An 18,484-nucleotide genomic window follows, 5' to 3' on the forward strand; every position below is an offset into this window, starting at 1 on the left:
GTTTGTATGGCATCTCTGTGTGTATGTATGAGTTTGTATTGTGTATATATACTCTAGGTATATATTTTCAACAGTGTGTGTGTGTGTGTGTGTGTATATACACACATACATACTTCAGTAACTCATATTTACTTTATTAAAGTGTATACACTTTTAATAATTAACAATTTCTTAGCATAATTCACTAAGTAAATATGATATATTTAGAAATAAGTATCAAGAGAGGACTGATAAAAGCTATTTTTGAAGGCTATAAGAGTGCTATAATAAGTAATCCTGTATGTTCATCTTAATTCACTTATTCAAGTTTTAAAACTGTAAAGTATTATCTCAGCTAAATATATCTGAAAGGTGAGGTTCAAACAGTCCTTTAAAAGTGTAACTAAAATTCTATAAGACAAACACGGTTTATAATGAGTTTATAATATACTAATCATACACGTATATAAAGCTGTTATGAGTATTTTTAGTGTGATCTTTATAATGACTGATTAAAGTATGGAACTATAAGCTATAAAATTGAGACATTAAGGGCTGGAATTGTGGCTCAGTAGTAGAGTGCTTGTTTAGCATGAGTGAGGCACTGGGTTTGATCCCCAGCACCAAATTTAAAAAAAAAATTAAACAAAATAAAGGTATTGTGTCCATCTACAACCAAATTTTTTTTAATTGAAGCATTAAAGATTTATTTTTATATTTTAAGCCATTTTCAAGTAGTATTTCTTAATTATTAAACAGATGATTCATGATTAAAGATATAAAAGTGTTTTTTCAACTCTCATATACATCTACTTGATGTAAACCATTGCTGCATTCTTTATTGTAACAGCTGCTTCATGGAGAATTGGACTAGCAGAGGGGGTTCTGTGAGACAGAAATAAAGGAGATTTGTTAGAAGGGAGGTGTGCCTTTTTTCAGTTTTTGTCTTAAATAAACATGGCTCTAAAACATGCTTAAGATCTATGTATATTTTAGTATAAATACTCCTATATTGTTTGGTTTGTGAACAGTATTCTGAAAACCATTTCAGTTTTGTGGTTATAAGTTTTTCTTACCTTACCACTATTAATTAGTTGGGGTGTAAAATGTCTTAGATCATCAAAATTCGATTTAAAAATTCTAGGCTAGGGTTGTGGCTCAGTGGTAGAATGCTTGCACTGGCTGGGTTCGATCCTCAGCACCACATAAAAATAAACAAGTAAATGTCTAAAAACAACAACAAAAAAAATTTAAAAGAATACATAAGACATATAAACATAGTTAGCATTAAAATTAAACTGAACATAGTATATTTCTGTGGTGATTTAGCAAATTACTATAAGGATTCCATAGAAAATTTCATATACTGAAACACCTAATAATGGAATTTCTTTTTCATTATTTTTTTAAAAGCCTGGTCATATGATTATTCAGTATTTTAAATAATTGCCCAAATGTGATATACTTTTTTAAAAATTAAAAAACATTTTGAAATATTTTGATAAACTTCAGATTTCTTCTTGTTTACTCAAAGATTACAACATGATTCTCTTATTCTAGTTTCTTAATTCACTGGATGCTAAAGAGATATATTTGGAAATAATACGTAATCTTCCAGATTTTGAACTACTTTCGGCAAGCACATTAGAGGTAATGATTTTATTAATAGTGGCATATAGTAATAAATATTGGTAACTTTTCAAGTCCTTAAGTATTAAAGTCAGCATTGTTTTATTCATCACTAAAGAGAACTAAATGTAGCAGTTTCCAAGAATTCTGTATTAAGCAGTTCTAGGTTACATTTGGATTCCTGGAACTTAGATATTGGTAATTCAAAGTAAATCTATAATTTAAGAACCTACCCAACTTGAAGGTTGGAAAGGCAAGATTTTGATCACAAAGGAACTTTGGATCTGAATTGGAACTTAATGTTCTTGCTTATAGTACTCTTTCTGTTGTTCACTGAAAACTAAGCATTATTTGTGATTAGAATTCTTAGAAATATTCAGTTAGAATCATGTATTCTACTTTCTGATCCCAGAGCTATCCAAGTATATATTTCTACCAAATATAAGTTTTATTAAACCTGCAAAACTTACTTCTTCAACCCCTCCCCAAAATTTTAGCTGTATATTAGTTAAACTATATTTTTTTCTTGGCACAGTCATCTGCTTGAACATTTTATGACTCAATGATTTAGCCACCTATAATATTATAAAATTGATTTACATAGCATTATTCCCAGTAAGCTATAAAATAAGAGCATGAATGGTCTGGATTTTAGATTTTAGATTATATTTGTAACTGAGCAGGATAGCTAAAACTAACCTCAAAGTCAAAGAAATAAAGATTAGATCTACCTTGGAATTTCCCATCTGATGTTTCTTTACCACTTTCAAGGATCGTTTGGCACATCATCGGTGGCTCTTATTTTTTTATTTTGGAAAAAATGAAAATTCAGATGATCCTGAGTTGAAAAAACTGAAAACTCTACTTAAAAATGATCATATTCAGGTAAGAAAAATGTATTTTGCCTTGTCTTCTGATGGTGTGCTTCCTTGTTAGTCCAATACATATGATTAAATTTTAAATAACAAAAATGTTTATTGACTTTGTAGATTAAGAAGCCCTTAAGTGTTTGGTCTTGGTTGTGTTGGTTTTCATTTGTTTTTTTATTTATGTTTTTTCTATTAAACATGGACATGATATCTAAAAGTGTGAATTTTCATTTTTTCTAGCATTTGACAAATTTGTATCTTACAGATGTTCTGAAAGATGTTATAGAAGAGTATCTTTTCCTTTTTTTTGTACATGTTTTATTTAACCTCATGTATCCAAAATATTTCAATATGAATTTTTTTTTAAACTGGCACATTATTTGTATATACTTAACAGGGTACACTATGATAACTCAATACATGTATATAGTATAATGATCATATCAGGGTTGTTAGCATTTTCACCTGAAACATTTATCATTTCTATGTATTAGAAACCTTCAGACTCTTCAGTTATTTTGAAATATATTGTGGTAGAGCATGATACTCTACCATGCTATATATAACACCACTATTAATTTCTCCTGTTTAACTGTTTTAGTACTCATTATCGAGCCTCTCCCCCCTTTTCCTCACTCCTTTTCCCAGTCCTACTCATTGTCTGTGAGACCACATTTTTTTTTTTTTTTTAGCTTTCACAGTGAATGAAAACATGTCTCTTTTTAACATGAGGTCCTCGATTTCATTCATGTTGCTGTGACATTTTTTAACATCTAATTTTCTGTTGTGTGTGTGTATATATATCACATTTTCTTTATCATTGATCGATCAGTACACACTTTGGTTGATTGCATAGCTTAGCTTTTGTGATTAGTGCTTATGATAAACTTGGGAATTGTAAGAATATCTTTGATCCAGTGATTTCATTTGCTCTGGATATGTGCCTTGTGCTGGGATAACTGGACCATAAGATAGTTCTTAGTTTTTGTTTTTTTTTTTTTTTTAAGGAACCTCAATATTATTTTTCTTAATGGCTGTACCAATTTACATTTTCACCAGCAGTGTTTAAGAGTTCCTCTTTCTCCATATCCTCATCAGGATTGATTTTTCTTTTTGATAATGCCCATTTTACTGGATTGGAGTGGTAATCTTGTTGTTTGCACTTGAATTATTCTGATAGTGATATTGAGCATTTTTCCATATGCCAGTTGACCATTTATTTTTGTCATTCTTTGGTGTCTATTTAGATCTTTTCTGCAGGTTATCCTTTCCTATTTTAACATTTTTCTTTAATAGAAATAATAGAAGCTTCTTAGTTTGATTTAAGCCCATTTGCCTTTTTGGTGCCTGAGACTTTTGGGTCCTATCCAAAAATAATTGCGTGCACCAGTATTTTGAAAGATTTCCCCTGTTTTCTTATAGTAACTTCATAATTTCAGGTTTAACATTCAGGTCTATAATCCATTTTGAGTTGATTTTTGTGTGCAGTGAGAAAGAGATCCAGTTTTATTCTGCATGTGTTTGTCCACTTTTGCCAACACCAGTTTTTGAAGACACTCTTGTTTCTCCACTATGTCTTCTTGGTACTTTGGTAAAATATCAGTTGACAGTGTAAATGTATATTAGTTTCTGAGCTATTTTATTCCATTGGTGTGCATAAGATTTATCCTAGTACTAGGCTTTTTCCTTACTATAGTTCAATATTCTGTTTTGAAGTCAGGAATTGAGTACTGTGATGCTTCCATCTTTGTTTTTTGAGATGTGTTTCACTATGTTAAGCTGTCCTTGACCTCCAGGGCTCAAGCAATCCTGCCATAGCCCCCTGAGTAAATTGACACAAGTGTACACCACCACACCTAGTCCAGCTTTGTTCTTTTTACATAGATTATCTTGGTTATTTTTGGTCTTTGTGGTTCTATATGAATTTTAGGGTTTGTTTATTTCTCATATGAAGAATATCATTGGTATTCAATCGGAAATGCATTGAAAATGTAGATTGCTTTGGATAGTGTGGGCATTTTGATTCTTCTGATTAATGAACATGGATGTCCTATTATTTGTGTGTCCTGGTAAAGTTTCTTTCATAGGTGTTTTAGAAATGTCATTGTAGAGATTTTTCACCTCCTTGATTTAAATATTTCTAGATTTTTTTCATAGCTATTATAGGTGGGACTGCTTTCTTGATTTCATTTTAGTTTAATCATATAAAAATGCTCCTAATTTGTTGGTTTTGTGTGCTGTACCCTTTACTAACTTAAGAGTTCAGTTTTTTGGTGGAATGTTTGGATTTTTCTATATATAAAATCATATCATCTGCAAACAGGCATAATATGACTTCCTTCTTTCCAGTTTGGATAACCTTTATTTCTGTCTCTTGGCTATTTACTTTTGCTAAGGCTTCCAATATTCTGTGAAATAAGACTAGTGAAAATGAACATCCTTGTCCTATTCTAGATCCTTTAGAGGAAATGCTTTCAGCATTTTCCCATCCACCATAGAATGGTAGCTATAAGTTTGTTATATATGTTGAGATATTTCTTCTGTATGTAATTTGTGAATTTTTATCAAGAAGAAATGTTGATTCTTACAGAATTTTTTTCTGCATTTATTGAGATAATCATATATCTTTTGTCCTTCATTCTGTTGACACGTTTATTGATTTATATATGTTGAAATCAGCCTTGCACTAAATCTCACCTGATCGTGGTATATAATCTCCATAATGAGCTATTGGATTCAGTTTACTAGTATTTTGTTAATTTTTGCCATCTGTGTTCGTCAGGAATATTGGTATATAGTTTTATTTGTTGTGTTCTTGTCTGGTTTGGGTCATGGTTTCATGTAGTGAATTAGACAGTGTTTACCTTTTCAGTCTTTTGGAATAGTTTGAGAATTGGAGTTAGTTATTTGTTGATGTTTTAACATTCAGTTGTGAAGTCCTCAGCTCTTGATCTTTGATGGTAAATTACTGCTTCATTTATTTGTGTTCTGATCTTTGTGTCGTCTAATTTGGGATTTGACTTTTTCTTCTCTAGGTCATTGAGGTATATCATTAGGTTTTATAATTTAGTGCATGTATTTATTGCTATAAATCTCTTGTTACTGCTTTTGTGTATCCCAGTTTTTGATGTTTTTCATTTTTCTATCAAGAGATTTTTTTCTTATTTTTAATTTCTTTAGTGACACATTAGTTATTCAAGAACACAGAGTCCAGGTGCCTGTATGTTTTGCATCATATTTTATTGAATTCTAGTTTTATTTCATTGTGGTCAGAGAAGATGCATGATTTTCACTTTTTAAAAATATATTGAAGTTTGATGTATGATTTGTGGTCTATCCTGGAGAATGTTTTGTATGCTGATGAGAAGAATGTGTGTTCTGCAACTGTTGCATGAAATGTCCTGTAAATGGTAGGTCTACTTGCTCTATAGTATAATTCAATTCTGATGTATCCTTGCTTGACATTTTGTATGTTAATCTGTCCATTGATTAAAATGAAGTATTGTTTTGGAGTCTCTCTTTACATAAAGCAAATACTAGATATATTTGAGTGGTCTGATGTTCGGTTCATATATATTTACAACTGTTACATACTCTTGCTGAGTTGACCCTTTAATCAATATGTAATGTTCTGTTTTTTGGTTTTTTAATTAAAATTTGTTTCACCTGATAAATTCTCCTGCCCCCTTTGGTTGTTTGCATAGAATTATCTTTTTTTCAGTTGTTCACTTTCAGTCTGTATAGGTCTTTATCGAAAAGTAAGCTTCTTATAGGCAGCAAATAGTTGGATCTTGTTTGTTTTACATATATAGCCAGTAGTCAATCCTTTGATTGGAGAATTTAATCAATTTATGGTAATAACCCTGAGGTTTTTATTGATACATAAGAACTTAATTCCTGTGTTTTGTTAATTATTCTCTGTATATTCTTTGTTCCTTTCTACCAGTTATTGTCTTTGCGGTCTAGTGCTTTTCTGTAGAAATAACGTTTCTTTTTTCATTTGTGTTTCTCTTTTACTCTTTGCACGTTTTCACAATGGTAGTTATTATTCTTTCATTTGTAGATGCAAAATTCTGTTTAGCAATTCTTATAAGGCTAGTCTAGTGGTGATTAATTTCCTCATTTTTTGCTAGTCTAGGAAAGATTTCACCTTCATTTTTTAAGAATAGCTTTGCTGGATATAATATTCTTGATTTACTTTTTTCAGAGGGGAGTTCTTTATCCAAGTCTTCAAGTTCAGAAATTCTTTCTTTACTTGCTTTAGCCTATTGTTGAAACTTTGTTTTGTTTTTTTTACCTCGCCAGTTGAATTATTTAGTTTTGGGGTTTCTCTTGGGGTTTTTATGTTTTTATTTCTTCTCAAGTTGCATTTAGTCCATTGTTGCCCTTGTTCTTCTCTGTGATGCTAACAGCATAGTGCACTTCTATTCATTCATTTTGGATCCTCTTCCATCCCAAGATTAGATAAACAGCCCCTACATTTTTTGGAGGATATATTTCTTGCTTCACATTTTCTCAGATTTTTTAACTCTTTAAGAAGTATTCTTCAAATTGAGTTTCAGTATTGTCAATGAACTATTTCTTTGTTTAATAACCTATTAGCTTCTGTTGAGAAGCATTGTCATTAGAATGGTGTCATTTTGGGGTTGTCTTTATGAATATTTAAAAGTGGAATGGATAAGAATTTTGTTTCCATCAAATTCAACCTTCACTTTCTACTGTAGGTCGGAAGGTTTGACTGCTCCTCTTCACCAGACATCTGTAGCAATCTCTATGTTTTTCAGCCTTGTCTAGCAGTATTTAAAGGACAAGGAACCAAAGAATATGAAATTCATCATGGTAAGAATGGGAAAAAATGATAACTATCTTCTAATACAAATGTTCCATTTGTGTTTTTTACCTTGTTGTGTGTGGACATAATGTTTGTTCTCATTTGTTAGTAAATATGGGGAAAATCTTTTTAAATTAACATATTCTTTTTACCCTTCTTTTTAAAGTAAAACTTTTCACTGTTTCATCAAAAGTACTTTTGGTAACATGTCACAGTAGTGAGGAATTTATTTGCTTGTTGGCAGAAGCAAGCAATACCTGCAATTTCCAGTGTGCCACAGATAGCATCTTAGCCATTATAGACAATTTCTAGACATTGTTTTTGGATTTATCTGCTATTAGACTATCATACTTCTCCATTAACTGCTTTGTTATCTCTCTTGAATTTATAATTGCATCTCTATATTTCAGCTTATTTGGGACTTTAGTTTTCCTAGAGTTTGGAAGACATCAGAGTCCCTTCCCTGAAAGAGGACAAGTGTAGCGAAAGATACAAACCATCAACTGTAATACAGTTAAATGAATAACAGGTATTTATGAAATGCCTAATAGGTAACAAACACTCCGTTATTTGTTAGAGCTGCAAACTTGTAAGACATAAACTTTGCTCTCAAGAAGATTAAAATACAGTCTGGTAGGATCAGGAGAAGGGAGATGTATAATGAAACAAAAAATATTTTAATAGCCATTATTCATAAATTACAAGAAAAGTGCTATTTGAATTGAGTATAAAATGCTCAATTTCCCAAAACAAATATAGAGGTAAAAGAAGTTAAGCCCTCTGGGCTGAAGGAACTATATCAAAAAGGCTTGGCAAGATAACCCTTACAGTTACTACTAAGTTGTAATAACTTCATTACAACTTAAGATTTATTTCCATTTTCACAACCACTAGTAAATAAGAAAACAGCCTCAGAAAAATAAGCATCTTGCCCCATGAGAAAGAACTAGAAATGAGTCTAGGTAGATTTTGAATGCATTGTGTCTACTACGAAACCCTACAGTATAAGTGCTTATAAACTATGTCAGATCCTCAAAGTGCTAGAAATTACTAAATTTTTACAAAAGACGTTTATTCTTTTTCACCTCTGAAACTTCCTCAGACCTCACTCTTGTCAGTTTTCTGCCTTGTTTCAGGTTCATCACCTCCTTCATCTATTGTAAATATTTTCCTGTAGGACTATAGTTATCTTAGTCCTTCCTCCTGTAGTTGGTTCCTTATCTTGTTTGCAGAGTTGGTACCCAGAACACCATTTTCACATCACTTTTCTGCCTTGACTACAATTTCTTTTAGATTCAATTTCAGATTTCTCAGCATAGGAGCAATGACTTTGTTTTGCTCACTATTCTTTTTCTGGCACTTAGAATGGTACATAGTAACTCAGTAAGTAGTTGTGGTAAATGGAGTATTTTCATGGTCTGCCCAGTAATCATAGCTCCTACTGCTTTTGGATCCTTTCACTCCTTTATGTTTTCACATGTGATTTTTTTTTTTTTTTCTGCACTGTAACTCTTCTAGCTCCTCAAAATATTTTGTAAGCTCCAAATAATTCTTATAATAACTATAACTTAACATAGTTTCTCCCGCAGGAAGTATACTGAGCATCATTAAGCTCTAAATTAAAGGCATAAAAATAGGAAAAAAAGAACTTAAATTATCACTATTTGCAGGTGACATGATTCTATACCTAGCAGACCCAAAAGGCTCTACAAAGAAACTATTAGAGCTAATAAATGAATTCAGCAAAGTGGCAGGATATAAAATCAACACGCATAAATCAAAGGCATTCCTGTATATCAGCGACAAATCCTCTGAAATGGAAATGAGGACAACCACTCCATTCACAATATTCTCAAAAAAAAATAAAAATACTTGGGAATCAACCTAACAAAAGAGGTGAAAGACTTATACAATGAAAACTACAGAACCCTAAAGAGAGAAATAGAAGATCTTAGAAGATGGAAAAATATACCCTGTTCATGGATAGGCAGAACTAACATCATCAAAATGGCAATATTACCAAAAGTTCTCTATAGGTTTAATGCAATGCCAATCAAAATCCCAACGGCATTTCTTGTAGAAATAGAGAAAGCAATCATGAAATTCATATGGAAAAATAAAAGACCCAGAATAGCAAAAACAATGCTAAGCAGGAAGTGTGAATCAGGCGGTATAGCGATACCAGACTTCAAACTATACTACAGAACAATAGTAACAAAAACAGCATGGTACTGGTACCAAAACAGGCGGGTGGACCAATGGTACAGAATAGAGGACACAGAAACCAATCCACAAAACTACAACTATCTTATATTTGATAAAGGGTCTAAAAGCATGCAATGGAGGAAGGATAGCATCTTCAACAAATGGTGCTGGGAAAACTAGAAATCCATATGCAACAAAATGAAACTGAATCCCTTTCTCTCTCCATCCACAAAAGTTAATTCAAAATGGATCAAGGAGCTTGATATCAAATCAGAGAAACGTCGTCTGATAGAAGAAAAAGTTGGCTACGATCTACATACTGTGGGGTCGGGCTCCAAATTCCTCAATAGGACACCCATAGCACAAAAGTTAATAACTAGAATCAACAAATGGGACTTACTCAAACTAAAAAGTTTTTTCTCAGCAAAAGAAACAATAAGAGAGGTAAATAGGGAGCCTACGTCCTGGGAACAAATCTTTACTCCTCACACTTCAGATAGAGCCCTAATATCCAGAGTATACAAAGAACTCAAAAAATTAGACAATAAGATAACAAATAACCCAATCAACAAATGGGCCAAGGACCTGAACAGACACTTCTCAGAGGAGGACATACAATCAATCAACAAGTACATGAAAAAATGCTCACCATCTCTAGCTGTCAGAGAAATGCAAATCAAAACCACCCTAAGATACCATCTCACTCCAGTAAGATTGGCAGCCATTATGAAGTCAAACAGCAACAAGTGCTGGCGAGGATGTGGGGGAAAGGGTACACTTGTACATTGCTGGTGGGACTGCAAATTGGTGCAGCCAATTTGGAAAGCAGTATGGAGATTTCTTGGAAAGCTGGGAATGGAACCACCATTTGACCCAGCTATTCCCCTTCTTGGTCTATTCCCTAAAGACCTAAAAAGAGCATGCTACAGGGACACGGCTACATCGATGTTCATAGCAGCACAATTCACAATAGCAAGACTGTGGAACCAACCTAGATGCCCTTCAATAGATGAATGGATAAAAAAAATGTGGCATTTATACACAATGGAATATTACTCTGCATTAAAAAATGACAAAATCATAGAATTTGCAGGGAAATGGATGGCATTAGAGCAGATTATGCTAAGTGAAGCTAGCCAATCCCTAAAAAACAAATGCCTAATGTCTTCTTTGATATAAGGAGGGCAACTCAAAACAGAGCAGGGAGGAAGAGCATGAGAAGATTACCATTAAACAGGGACGAGAGGTGGGAGGGAAAGGGAGAGAGAAGGGAAATTGCATGGAAATGGAAGGAGACCCTCAGGGTTATACAAAAGTACATACAAGAGGAAGTGAGGGGAAAGGGAAAAATAATACAAGGGGGAGAAATGAATGACAGTAGAGGTGGTAGAGAGAGAAGAGGGGAGGGGGGATAGTAGAGGATAGGAAAGGCAGCAGAGTACAACAGACACTAGTATGGCAATATGTAAATCAATGGATGTGTAACTGATGTGATTCTGCAATCTGTATATGGGGTAAAAATGGGAGTTCATAACCCACTTGAATCAAAGTGTGAAATATGATATATCAAGAACTATGTAATGTTTTGAACAACCAACAAAAAAAATTAAAAAATAAAAAAAATTTAAAAAAAACTGTGGTTGTAACATAAAAAGTGAATTGGTTAAGGGCTGGGACAAATACCAGCATGGCTACTGCTGTAGGTAAATTGAATTCAGGTGGTGGCATTGGTGCTGAAGCTACGGTAAGAGAAAATAGATGAAGTTATGATACAAAGACAGAGAAGGCCACTCTGGAGAATCTTATTTAGCCATGTGGTTGATGATAAAAAAAAAAAGGTGGGAAAAGGAACAGAATTAGAAGGAAATGTGTTTGAAGTGTTTATGGGGTAGTTAATAATACAGGTTTTTATTCCTAAGACTAGTTTAGGTTGAAGAAACAGATGTAGTAGTTAGAGTGTGGTAAATAAAGAATTCAAAGAACACTATAAAGATTATTCTACCTCTGATGAAGAAACATTTCACAGAGGTCTTGTCATTTTAACTAGTCCAAAAACCAGAAGAGTGTGCAAGGAAGGGATACTCCTAATAGAGCCAATTTGTGTGCAATATACAGAACACTAAAACCTTTCCAAAATCAACATGTTGATAAAATATTAAAACAAGACAAACTTATCAACATGTTACACTCAAAATATTAAAACAAGACAAACTTGAGTGTAAAATTCTTGAATGTTTTTATGAACGTAAAAGGCATAATGCAGATTTTAAATTTTCTCTTACTCAATTTTAAAGGAAAGAAGATTTTATATGACATACTTGCCTTTGCCAAAGAAAGTGTTAATTCTCATGTTACCACACTTGGACCTCAAAATTTTCCTTCCAATGACAAAGAACCATGGCTTGTTGACTTTTTTGCCCCGGTAAGTTATTTTTAATCAGTCAGATTTCAGTATTGTCATATTTTCTCTCGTTATGACAAAAGGATATGATATATAAGATGATTTGACTGTTAATACTAGAACTACTACTTCGTGCTTCTGAATGAGTGCCAATGTAATTACTCCTCTGAGTATTAAGTATATACCCAGAACAGATGCCACTAAGTATAGTTTGTCTTACTTATTAGCATGTTGCTTGTTACAAGACTGAAGGGATTTGTTTCATTTGGCTCAGTGCTTATACTTTCTTCCTAGTGGTGTCCACCATGTCGAGCTTTATTGCCAGAGCTTCGAAAAGCATCAACACTTCTTTATGGTCAACTTAAATTTGGTACACTAGACTGTACAGTTCATGGACAACTCTGTAACATGGTAAGGCAAAGCATAAGAAATTTATTCTAATATTTTTGTAAAATAGAGACTTTGGGCAGTTTAATATTAAAACAAAGTACTTTTTCAAGTATACATTTTCTATTTGTAGTAGTAACCATTCCAACAAATTGATAAAATTATGATTGGATTAAATCATGAGTGGAAAACGTGGTTGAATATAGATAAGGTCTTATTTATCACAGTTAAGCAAATACTTTGACTAGATGATATGCTTGCAATTTTCCATTAAAGATCTTTTTAATACTACTTTTTGGTAGTTCAGTTTTTTTCCTTTGGCTTTCCCCATATTTGTTCTAAGTGTAGGTCACAGAAGGAAATTTTTGAAACTTTTGTTTACATGAAAATATTTTCTTAGGGTAAATATTCACTCCTCAGTTTCAACAAAAACCAGACATGTTACACCTCATGATGGAAGTATATAATACCATCTGTAAAATAATAATGGGGTTGCGGGGATGGAAATTGATCCTTAAGCAAATCAAATTTCCAGATCTGTGACTGCAGAGGAAACCCAATTGATACCATGAACACAAAACATACGAATCCTAGCATGTAGAGAACTTTTCAGGATACTCTATGTAACAAATTCAATTGAAGAGGGTGTAGGAGGAAAAATGAAAAAGACATAAAAGATTAACTAGAATGCAGTGGGTTTTTTCTTTTTTTTTTTGGGTGGGTGGGGGTGGGTATATTTCTTTTTAGTTATACATGACAGAGGTATTATACAAGCATGTAATGTATATTACTCCAAGACCCCATTCTTATGGTTGTACACAATGGTGGGATTCACTGTGGTGTATTCATATATGTACATAGGAAAATTATTTTGGATTCATTCCACTCTTTTCCTATCCCTCTGCCTTTTATTCCCCTTTGTCTAATCTACTAAATGTCTGTTCTTACCCTCTCCCCATTAATTATGGGTTTGCTTCCACATTCCACGTGTGTGAAAACATTCCACCTTTGGCTTTGGGGGCCTGGCTTATTTGACTTAGCGTAAAAGTCTTCAATCCATGGCAAATGTCATAAATTCATTCTTCTTATAGCTTAGTATACATATTCCACATTTTCTTTATCTATTCATCCATGAGGGGCAACTAGGTTGACTTCATAGCTTAACTGTTGTGAATTCTGCTACTTTAAATATCGATGGGGCAATGTCACTTGTAGTGTGCCGATTTAAAATTCTTTGGATATATAATGAGAAATGGGATAACTGCATCAAATGAGGGTTCCATTCCAAGCTTTCTTTCTAAAGACTCTCCATACTGCTTTTCAGAGTGGTTGCACCTATTTGCCACCTCACCGTCAATATATCATCCTCACCAACATTTATTGTTACTTGTATTCTTGATTGTTGCCGTTCTGACTATTGTGAGATGAAATTTCAGTGCGTTTTTCAGTGTAGTTTTAATTTGCATTCTCTAGTTGCTAAAAGTGTTGAACATTTTTTCATATATTTTTGACCATCCTTATTTCTGAGAAGTGTCAATTCAGTTTCTAACACAGGGTATCTGATTATTCGAAGACTTGCTAATTTTTAGATGTGAAACTAATACAATGGTTATATTACTTGGGAAAATCTTTGTTTTAAATATGCTATTGATGGATAGTATATGAATATGATAGATCTGAAATTTGCTTTAAAATAATAATTTTGGTAGGAGTAGACAGAAGGTATAGATGATATAAGAGAAGCCATTCTATAGATTATCATAACTACATGAGTACATGAAAGTATTTCCTTTCTATTTTTGTGATGTTTTGACTCAAACTAAAATGCTGAATGATGGAAAGAAGGGAAACAAAAAAATATATATATTGTGTTTTAAAAACAGAAGTAAATGTAGTAGAAAATCTTTATAGTATCTGTGTAGGGGAATAATTTCTTGCTTCCATACTTAAAGTACAAACTGTAAGGATAAAAAAAACTAATGAATTTGACTACATGTTTGAACTGTTACCAAAGTGACATTATGACTTTAGTAGTGATTGAGAATGCAAATTATATCAAAAATTAGCTAACTTCACCAAATGAACAAAAATTTAGAAATCTAACAAGAGCAGATAGATGGATAGTCACACTCTGGGATTGCAGAATATTTAAAAAGAGGTATATTGGGCTGGGGATATATGTAGCTTAGTGGTGGAGCACCTGGCTATCATGCACAAGGTCATGGTTTTGATCCCTGGCACTACAAAAAGAATATATACATACATATGAATGTATTTACCAGCATGGGTAAATCTCAAAAATATAAGGACCAAGTACAGTGGTCCACGCCTATAATCCCAGTGGCTCAGGATGCTTAGGCAAGAGGATTGCAAGTTCAAAGCCAGCCTCAGCAAAAATGAGGCACTAAGCAACTCAGAACTGTCTCTAAATAAAATACAAAATAGGGCTAGGGATGTGGCACAATGGTCGAGTGTCCCCGAGTTCAATCCCCAGTACCAGCCCCCCCCCCCCGCAATTTTTTTTGTTACATATTTTACATATGTGTGTGCGTGCGTGCGTGTGTGTGCGTGCGTGCGTGTGTGTGTGCGTGCGTGTAAGAAAAGCAGGTTAAAGAATAGCATAAAGTATGATAAAAATTTGTATATATTCAGACATTACCACATACTGCTTAAGAATATATACATATTAGGAAAAATATAAAAACATCAGTAGATACACACTAATTTCAGGATATTGGTGTACCTTGTAAGGGAGAAGGAAGTGAATGAAATTAAGAAAGAGAACATCAACAATCTGCAAGTATGGTCAGTTCATTCTTGTTAAATATAGGTGAGGGATATATAGGTTTGTTATCTAATCTTTGTTATTTTTATCTAATGTTTATTAGAAGGGAGAAAGATGTAGATGTTTATTAATTATTCTCTTATTTTCAGTAAGTTTGAATTTTTATTAAACTATGCTTTTTGGGGGTTTTAAGAAGTAAATAGGTCCTTCAGTTTCTAAAGTCATGTGGGACTTAGAAAATAAATGCCAACAAAAAATGCAAAATTATTGTGAAAAAAATTATTTTCTTTTGAATTCTTGTAGTTTTTCTACTTTTACACCTATGATGTGATATTTAATGACTTGAGATAAAGAGTCTAAAATATGGGGTATCAGATTCACTTGAAATAGAAGTGAGTTGCTACTCACTAGTTGATTCACCTTGGCCATGTCATTAGCCTCTCAATAACTCAGTTTCCTCATCTTTTAAGGTGGTTTTGAAATTTTAACTGCTAAGCAGAACTGAGTTATAAATGAGAAACCACATGTTTAGTGCTTGACACTAAACTTGTTAATCCAGTGAATTATTTGAATTTGTACATTTTTCAAAACTTTGATAAATGTTGCCGCTGGTGGTTGTTGTTGTTTTTTTTTTTTTTTTTTTTTTCCTGAAATTAAGCTTCTAATTTGCTAGCCAGTGTTTATCTCCTTGAAGCCTGCAAAGATCAGCTGTAGCAAATCTGCAGATAGGGGTCCCTAACTTCTTCAAAAATGAAAACTGGCACCCATATTAATTCTGAGGAAGAAATAAAGCATTTTTTAATCATGAAGATTATCTTGCATATAGAATAAAAGGTGACCACATTCTTAGGGCATGATTCATAATTCTTACCTGAAAATAGTTATGTGTAGCCAGCATGGTGGCACATGCCTGTAATCCCAGTGGCTTGGAAGGCTGAGGCAGGAGGATCAGTTCTGAAGCCATGCTCAACAACTTAGACTAAGCAATCTGTTGAGGCACTTTCTCAAAAAGGACTGGTGATGTGGTTCAGTGGTTAAGTGCCTCTGGGTTCAATCCCTAGTACCAAAAGAAAGTTATGTACACATTAATTTTTTATTTCTTTATACTTGCTGTTTTGTTCACGTGGTCATCAGCTACCTCTAGAAAAATGAGGAGTTCGTAACTATGATTTCAAAAAAGCAACTGAAATTAGAAATATAATCTACTTTTTATAGCTTCTTCCCATCTTTGTTTAGTAGGACAAAAAGAAACAAATCACATAATTACCCATGCTCACTTAATGTTTCAGTGCCTTTGATTTTTAAGGCTCAAGAGTAGCTATAAAGAAGAAATCAGTTATTTCTTTGCTAAATTTGACTAGGTTAAAATTTTTCAGCCGCCAGAAATTCAGTGGGTTTTTTTTTTAAATCTTGTTATTGTCTCTTAAAGGAAAACTGGTTATAAATTTAAAACAAATTGGTAAGATATATAACATCTTTGTTCAATTTTTATTCTCCTTCCTAACAGTATAACATTCAGGCTTATCCAACAACAGTGGTATTCAACCAGTCCAGTATCCATGAGTATGAAGGACATCACTCTGCTAAACAGATCTTGGAGTTCATAGAGGTATTTTACATTACAGCCTCTGACTAGAAATCCTTCTCTGTATATGTACATTGTGAATGAATAATAATGTTTAATAATGGGACTTACTCTTTTTTATGCTACGATATTTTCTGACAAGGAAATTTTTTGTCTATGTTGTGTTTTTTTGCCTAGAATACCTTGTGCATAACAGATGCAGCTATTTAATAAATACATGAAATCATGCTTTCACATAGAATTTTACCCATACCCTTGGCTTGTTCTCTCTGAGCACAGCAATTCCAAGACTCCTACTTAGTAAAAGTACCCTGCAACTGCAGCATCTAATTCCCTTCGTATAGTCTTAACTAAAATTGTTATAGGGACCTCCTAAGAAAGGATAAATTCCAGCTTATTATTTTCTATTTAATGACCATCCTACTCTATTTTACTTATCTAAGCCCTTCTCCTTCAAAGTAATGTTTTGGTTTTTTTTTTCAGTGTAGCTGACCACTTTTGTTAGTATTACCTGATCATTATATACTGAAGCTTTATTGAAATAGCATTTAAATACGTGCTCTCTAAATAGGTTGTGCAATCTCCAATCAAAATGAAAAATAAAATTATGAATGGCAAATTTATTAAAAGGTCATTTCCAAGCCAGTTTTTCTTGTTTCCTCAACAGAACTATATATGGCCTAGAGTTAATTCTTAGAACTCTATTATATTATCTACTCATAATAAATAAAGTTGCCCCTTTTCCCAGCCCAAGAAATAAGAGAAAACCATACCCTGATTTAAGAAAACTAAAAATCCTAAATTTGGATTTTGCTTAGTTATCATTTTCATATTAAAAACAATTTACTATAGATTTTTCTTAAATTTCCTTTAGCATTTTTTCCTTTCTCTACAGCAGGAATTTTTTTTTTGTTTTCGGTTTTTTATTAGTTCTTTTAAGTTATGTATGACGTTAGAATTTATCTTGACATAATTATAAAAACATGGGATATAACTTGTTTTAATTCAGTCCCCAGCACTTCCCCTTCACCACCCTTCATTCCACCTCCCATTCCCTTCCCTCTATTCTACTGCTCTTTCTAAATCAAGAACTTTCTGAATGACACATACCAGCAATTTTCTAAAGAATATATCAACAACTCTTCTTGTATGTCTAATGTAATAGCATATGTTTTCTTTAGGATCTTAGGAATCCTTCAGTGATCACTCTTACACCGTCCACTTTCAGTGAACTAGTTAAACAAAGAAAACACGACGAAGTCTGGATGGTAGATTTTTATTCTCCGTGGTGCCATCCATGTCAAGTCTTAATGCCAGAATGGAAAAGAATGGCCCGGGTATAGTAAAATCATTTATTTAAAGTCTTACCACTTAACAAAGAATGTTTATTTAACAGTTATTCTGAAAACAGCTCTGATCATACCATTAAGATTCTACCTCTATTTCTATTATGCAAACTGTACAAAATAGTCTACCTTTTTTGGTGTGGTATCTGGTACACTTTTGACCAAATTCTTACCAGTGTCCCCTTCTGTTTAATTTTTTTCTACCATTTTATTTTTAGAGCTTAAAAATTAGTAAAAATAGCCTTGAGCAAAAAAAAATTAGAAAATTTTCTACAAATAGGCACAGTGTGGCAAATTACAAAAGATTGGAAACAAATGTTTAAATGCCAGAAAAGAAAGTGTAATTGAAGTTATTTTTAATATCTTCATATTGAATATTATGTTTTTATGCTCTTTTCAATAAATTTTAATTTGGGTGAGACCTTTGAGTCAAAGAAGACCTGTAATGATTGCCTCCATTAGAAAAA

The 18,484-nt window shown here is 32.8% G+C and overlaps 1 protein-coding gene across 1 annotated transcript in view; it reads left to right on the forward strand.

The window, feature by feature from the left end:
- Positions 1-18,484, forward strand: part of Dnajc10 (DnaJ heat shock protein family (Hsp40) member C10) — a 55,041-nt gene that overhangs the window by 25,367 nt on the left and 11,190 nt on the right. Inside the window, exons 11-17 of the mRNA XM_046447446.2 lie at positions 1,540-1,629; positions 2,380-2,493; positions 7,202-7,316; positions 11,808-11,935; positions 12,209-12,325; positions 16,594-16,695; positions 17,853-18,008. Of these exons, the coding sequence (XP_046303402.1) occupies positions 1,540-1,629; positions 2,380-2,493; positions 7,202-7,316; positions 11,808-11,935; positions 12,209-12,325; positions 16,594-16,695; positions 17,853-18,008 (822 nt within the window). The remainder of the gene's footprint in view (positions 1-1,539; positions 1,630-2,379; positions 2,494-7,201; positions 7,317-11,807; positions 11,936-12,208; positions 12,326-16,593; positions 16,696-17,852; positions 18,009-18,484) is intronic.

The sequence above is a fragment of the Marmota monax genome, unplaced genomic scaffold (genome assembly GCF_021218885.2).
Source record: "Marmota monax isolate L192 unplaced genomic scaffold, Marmota_monax_Labrador192_F-V1.1 WCK01_AAM20220418_F8-fsc00007, whole genome shotgun sequence".
In the NCBI taxonomy this organism is placed as follows: domain Eukaryota; kingdom Metazoa; phylum Chordata; class Mammalia; order Rodentia; family Sciuridae; genus Marmota; species Marmota monax.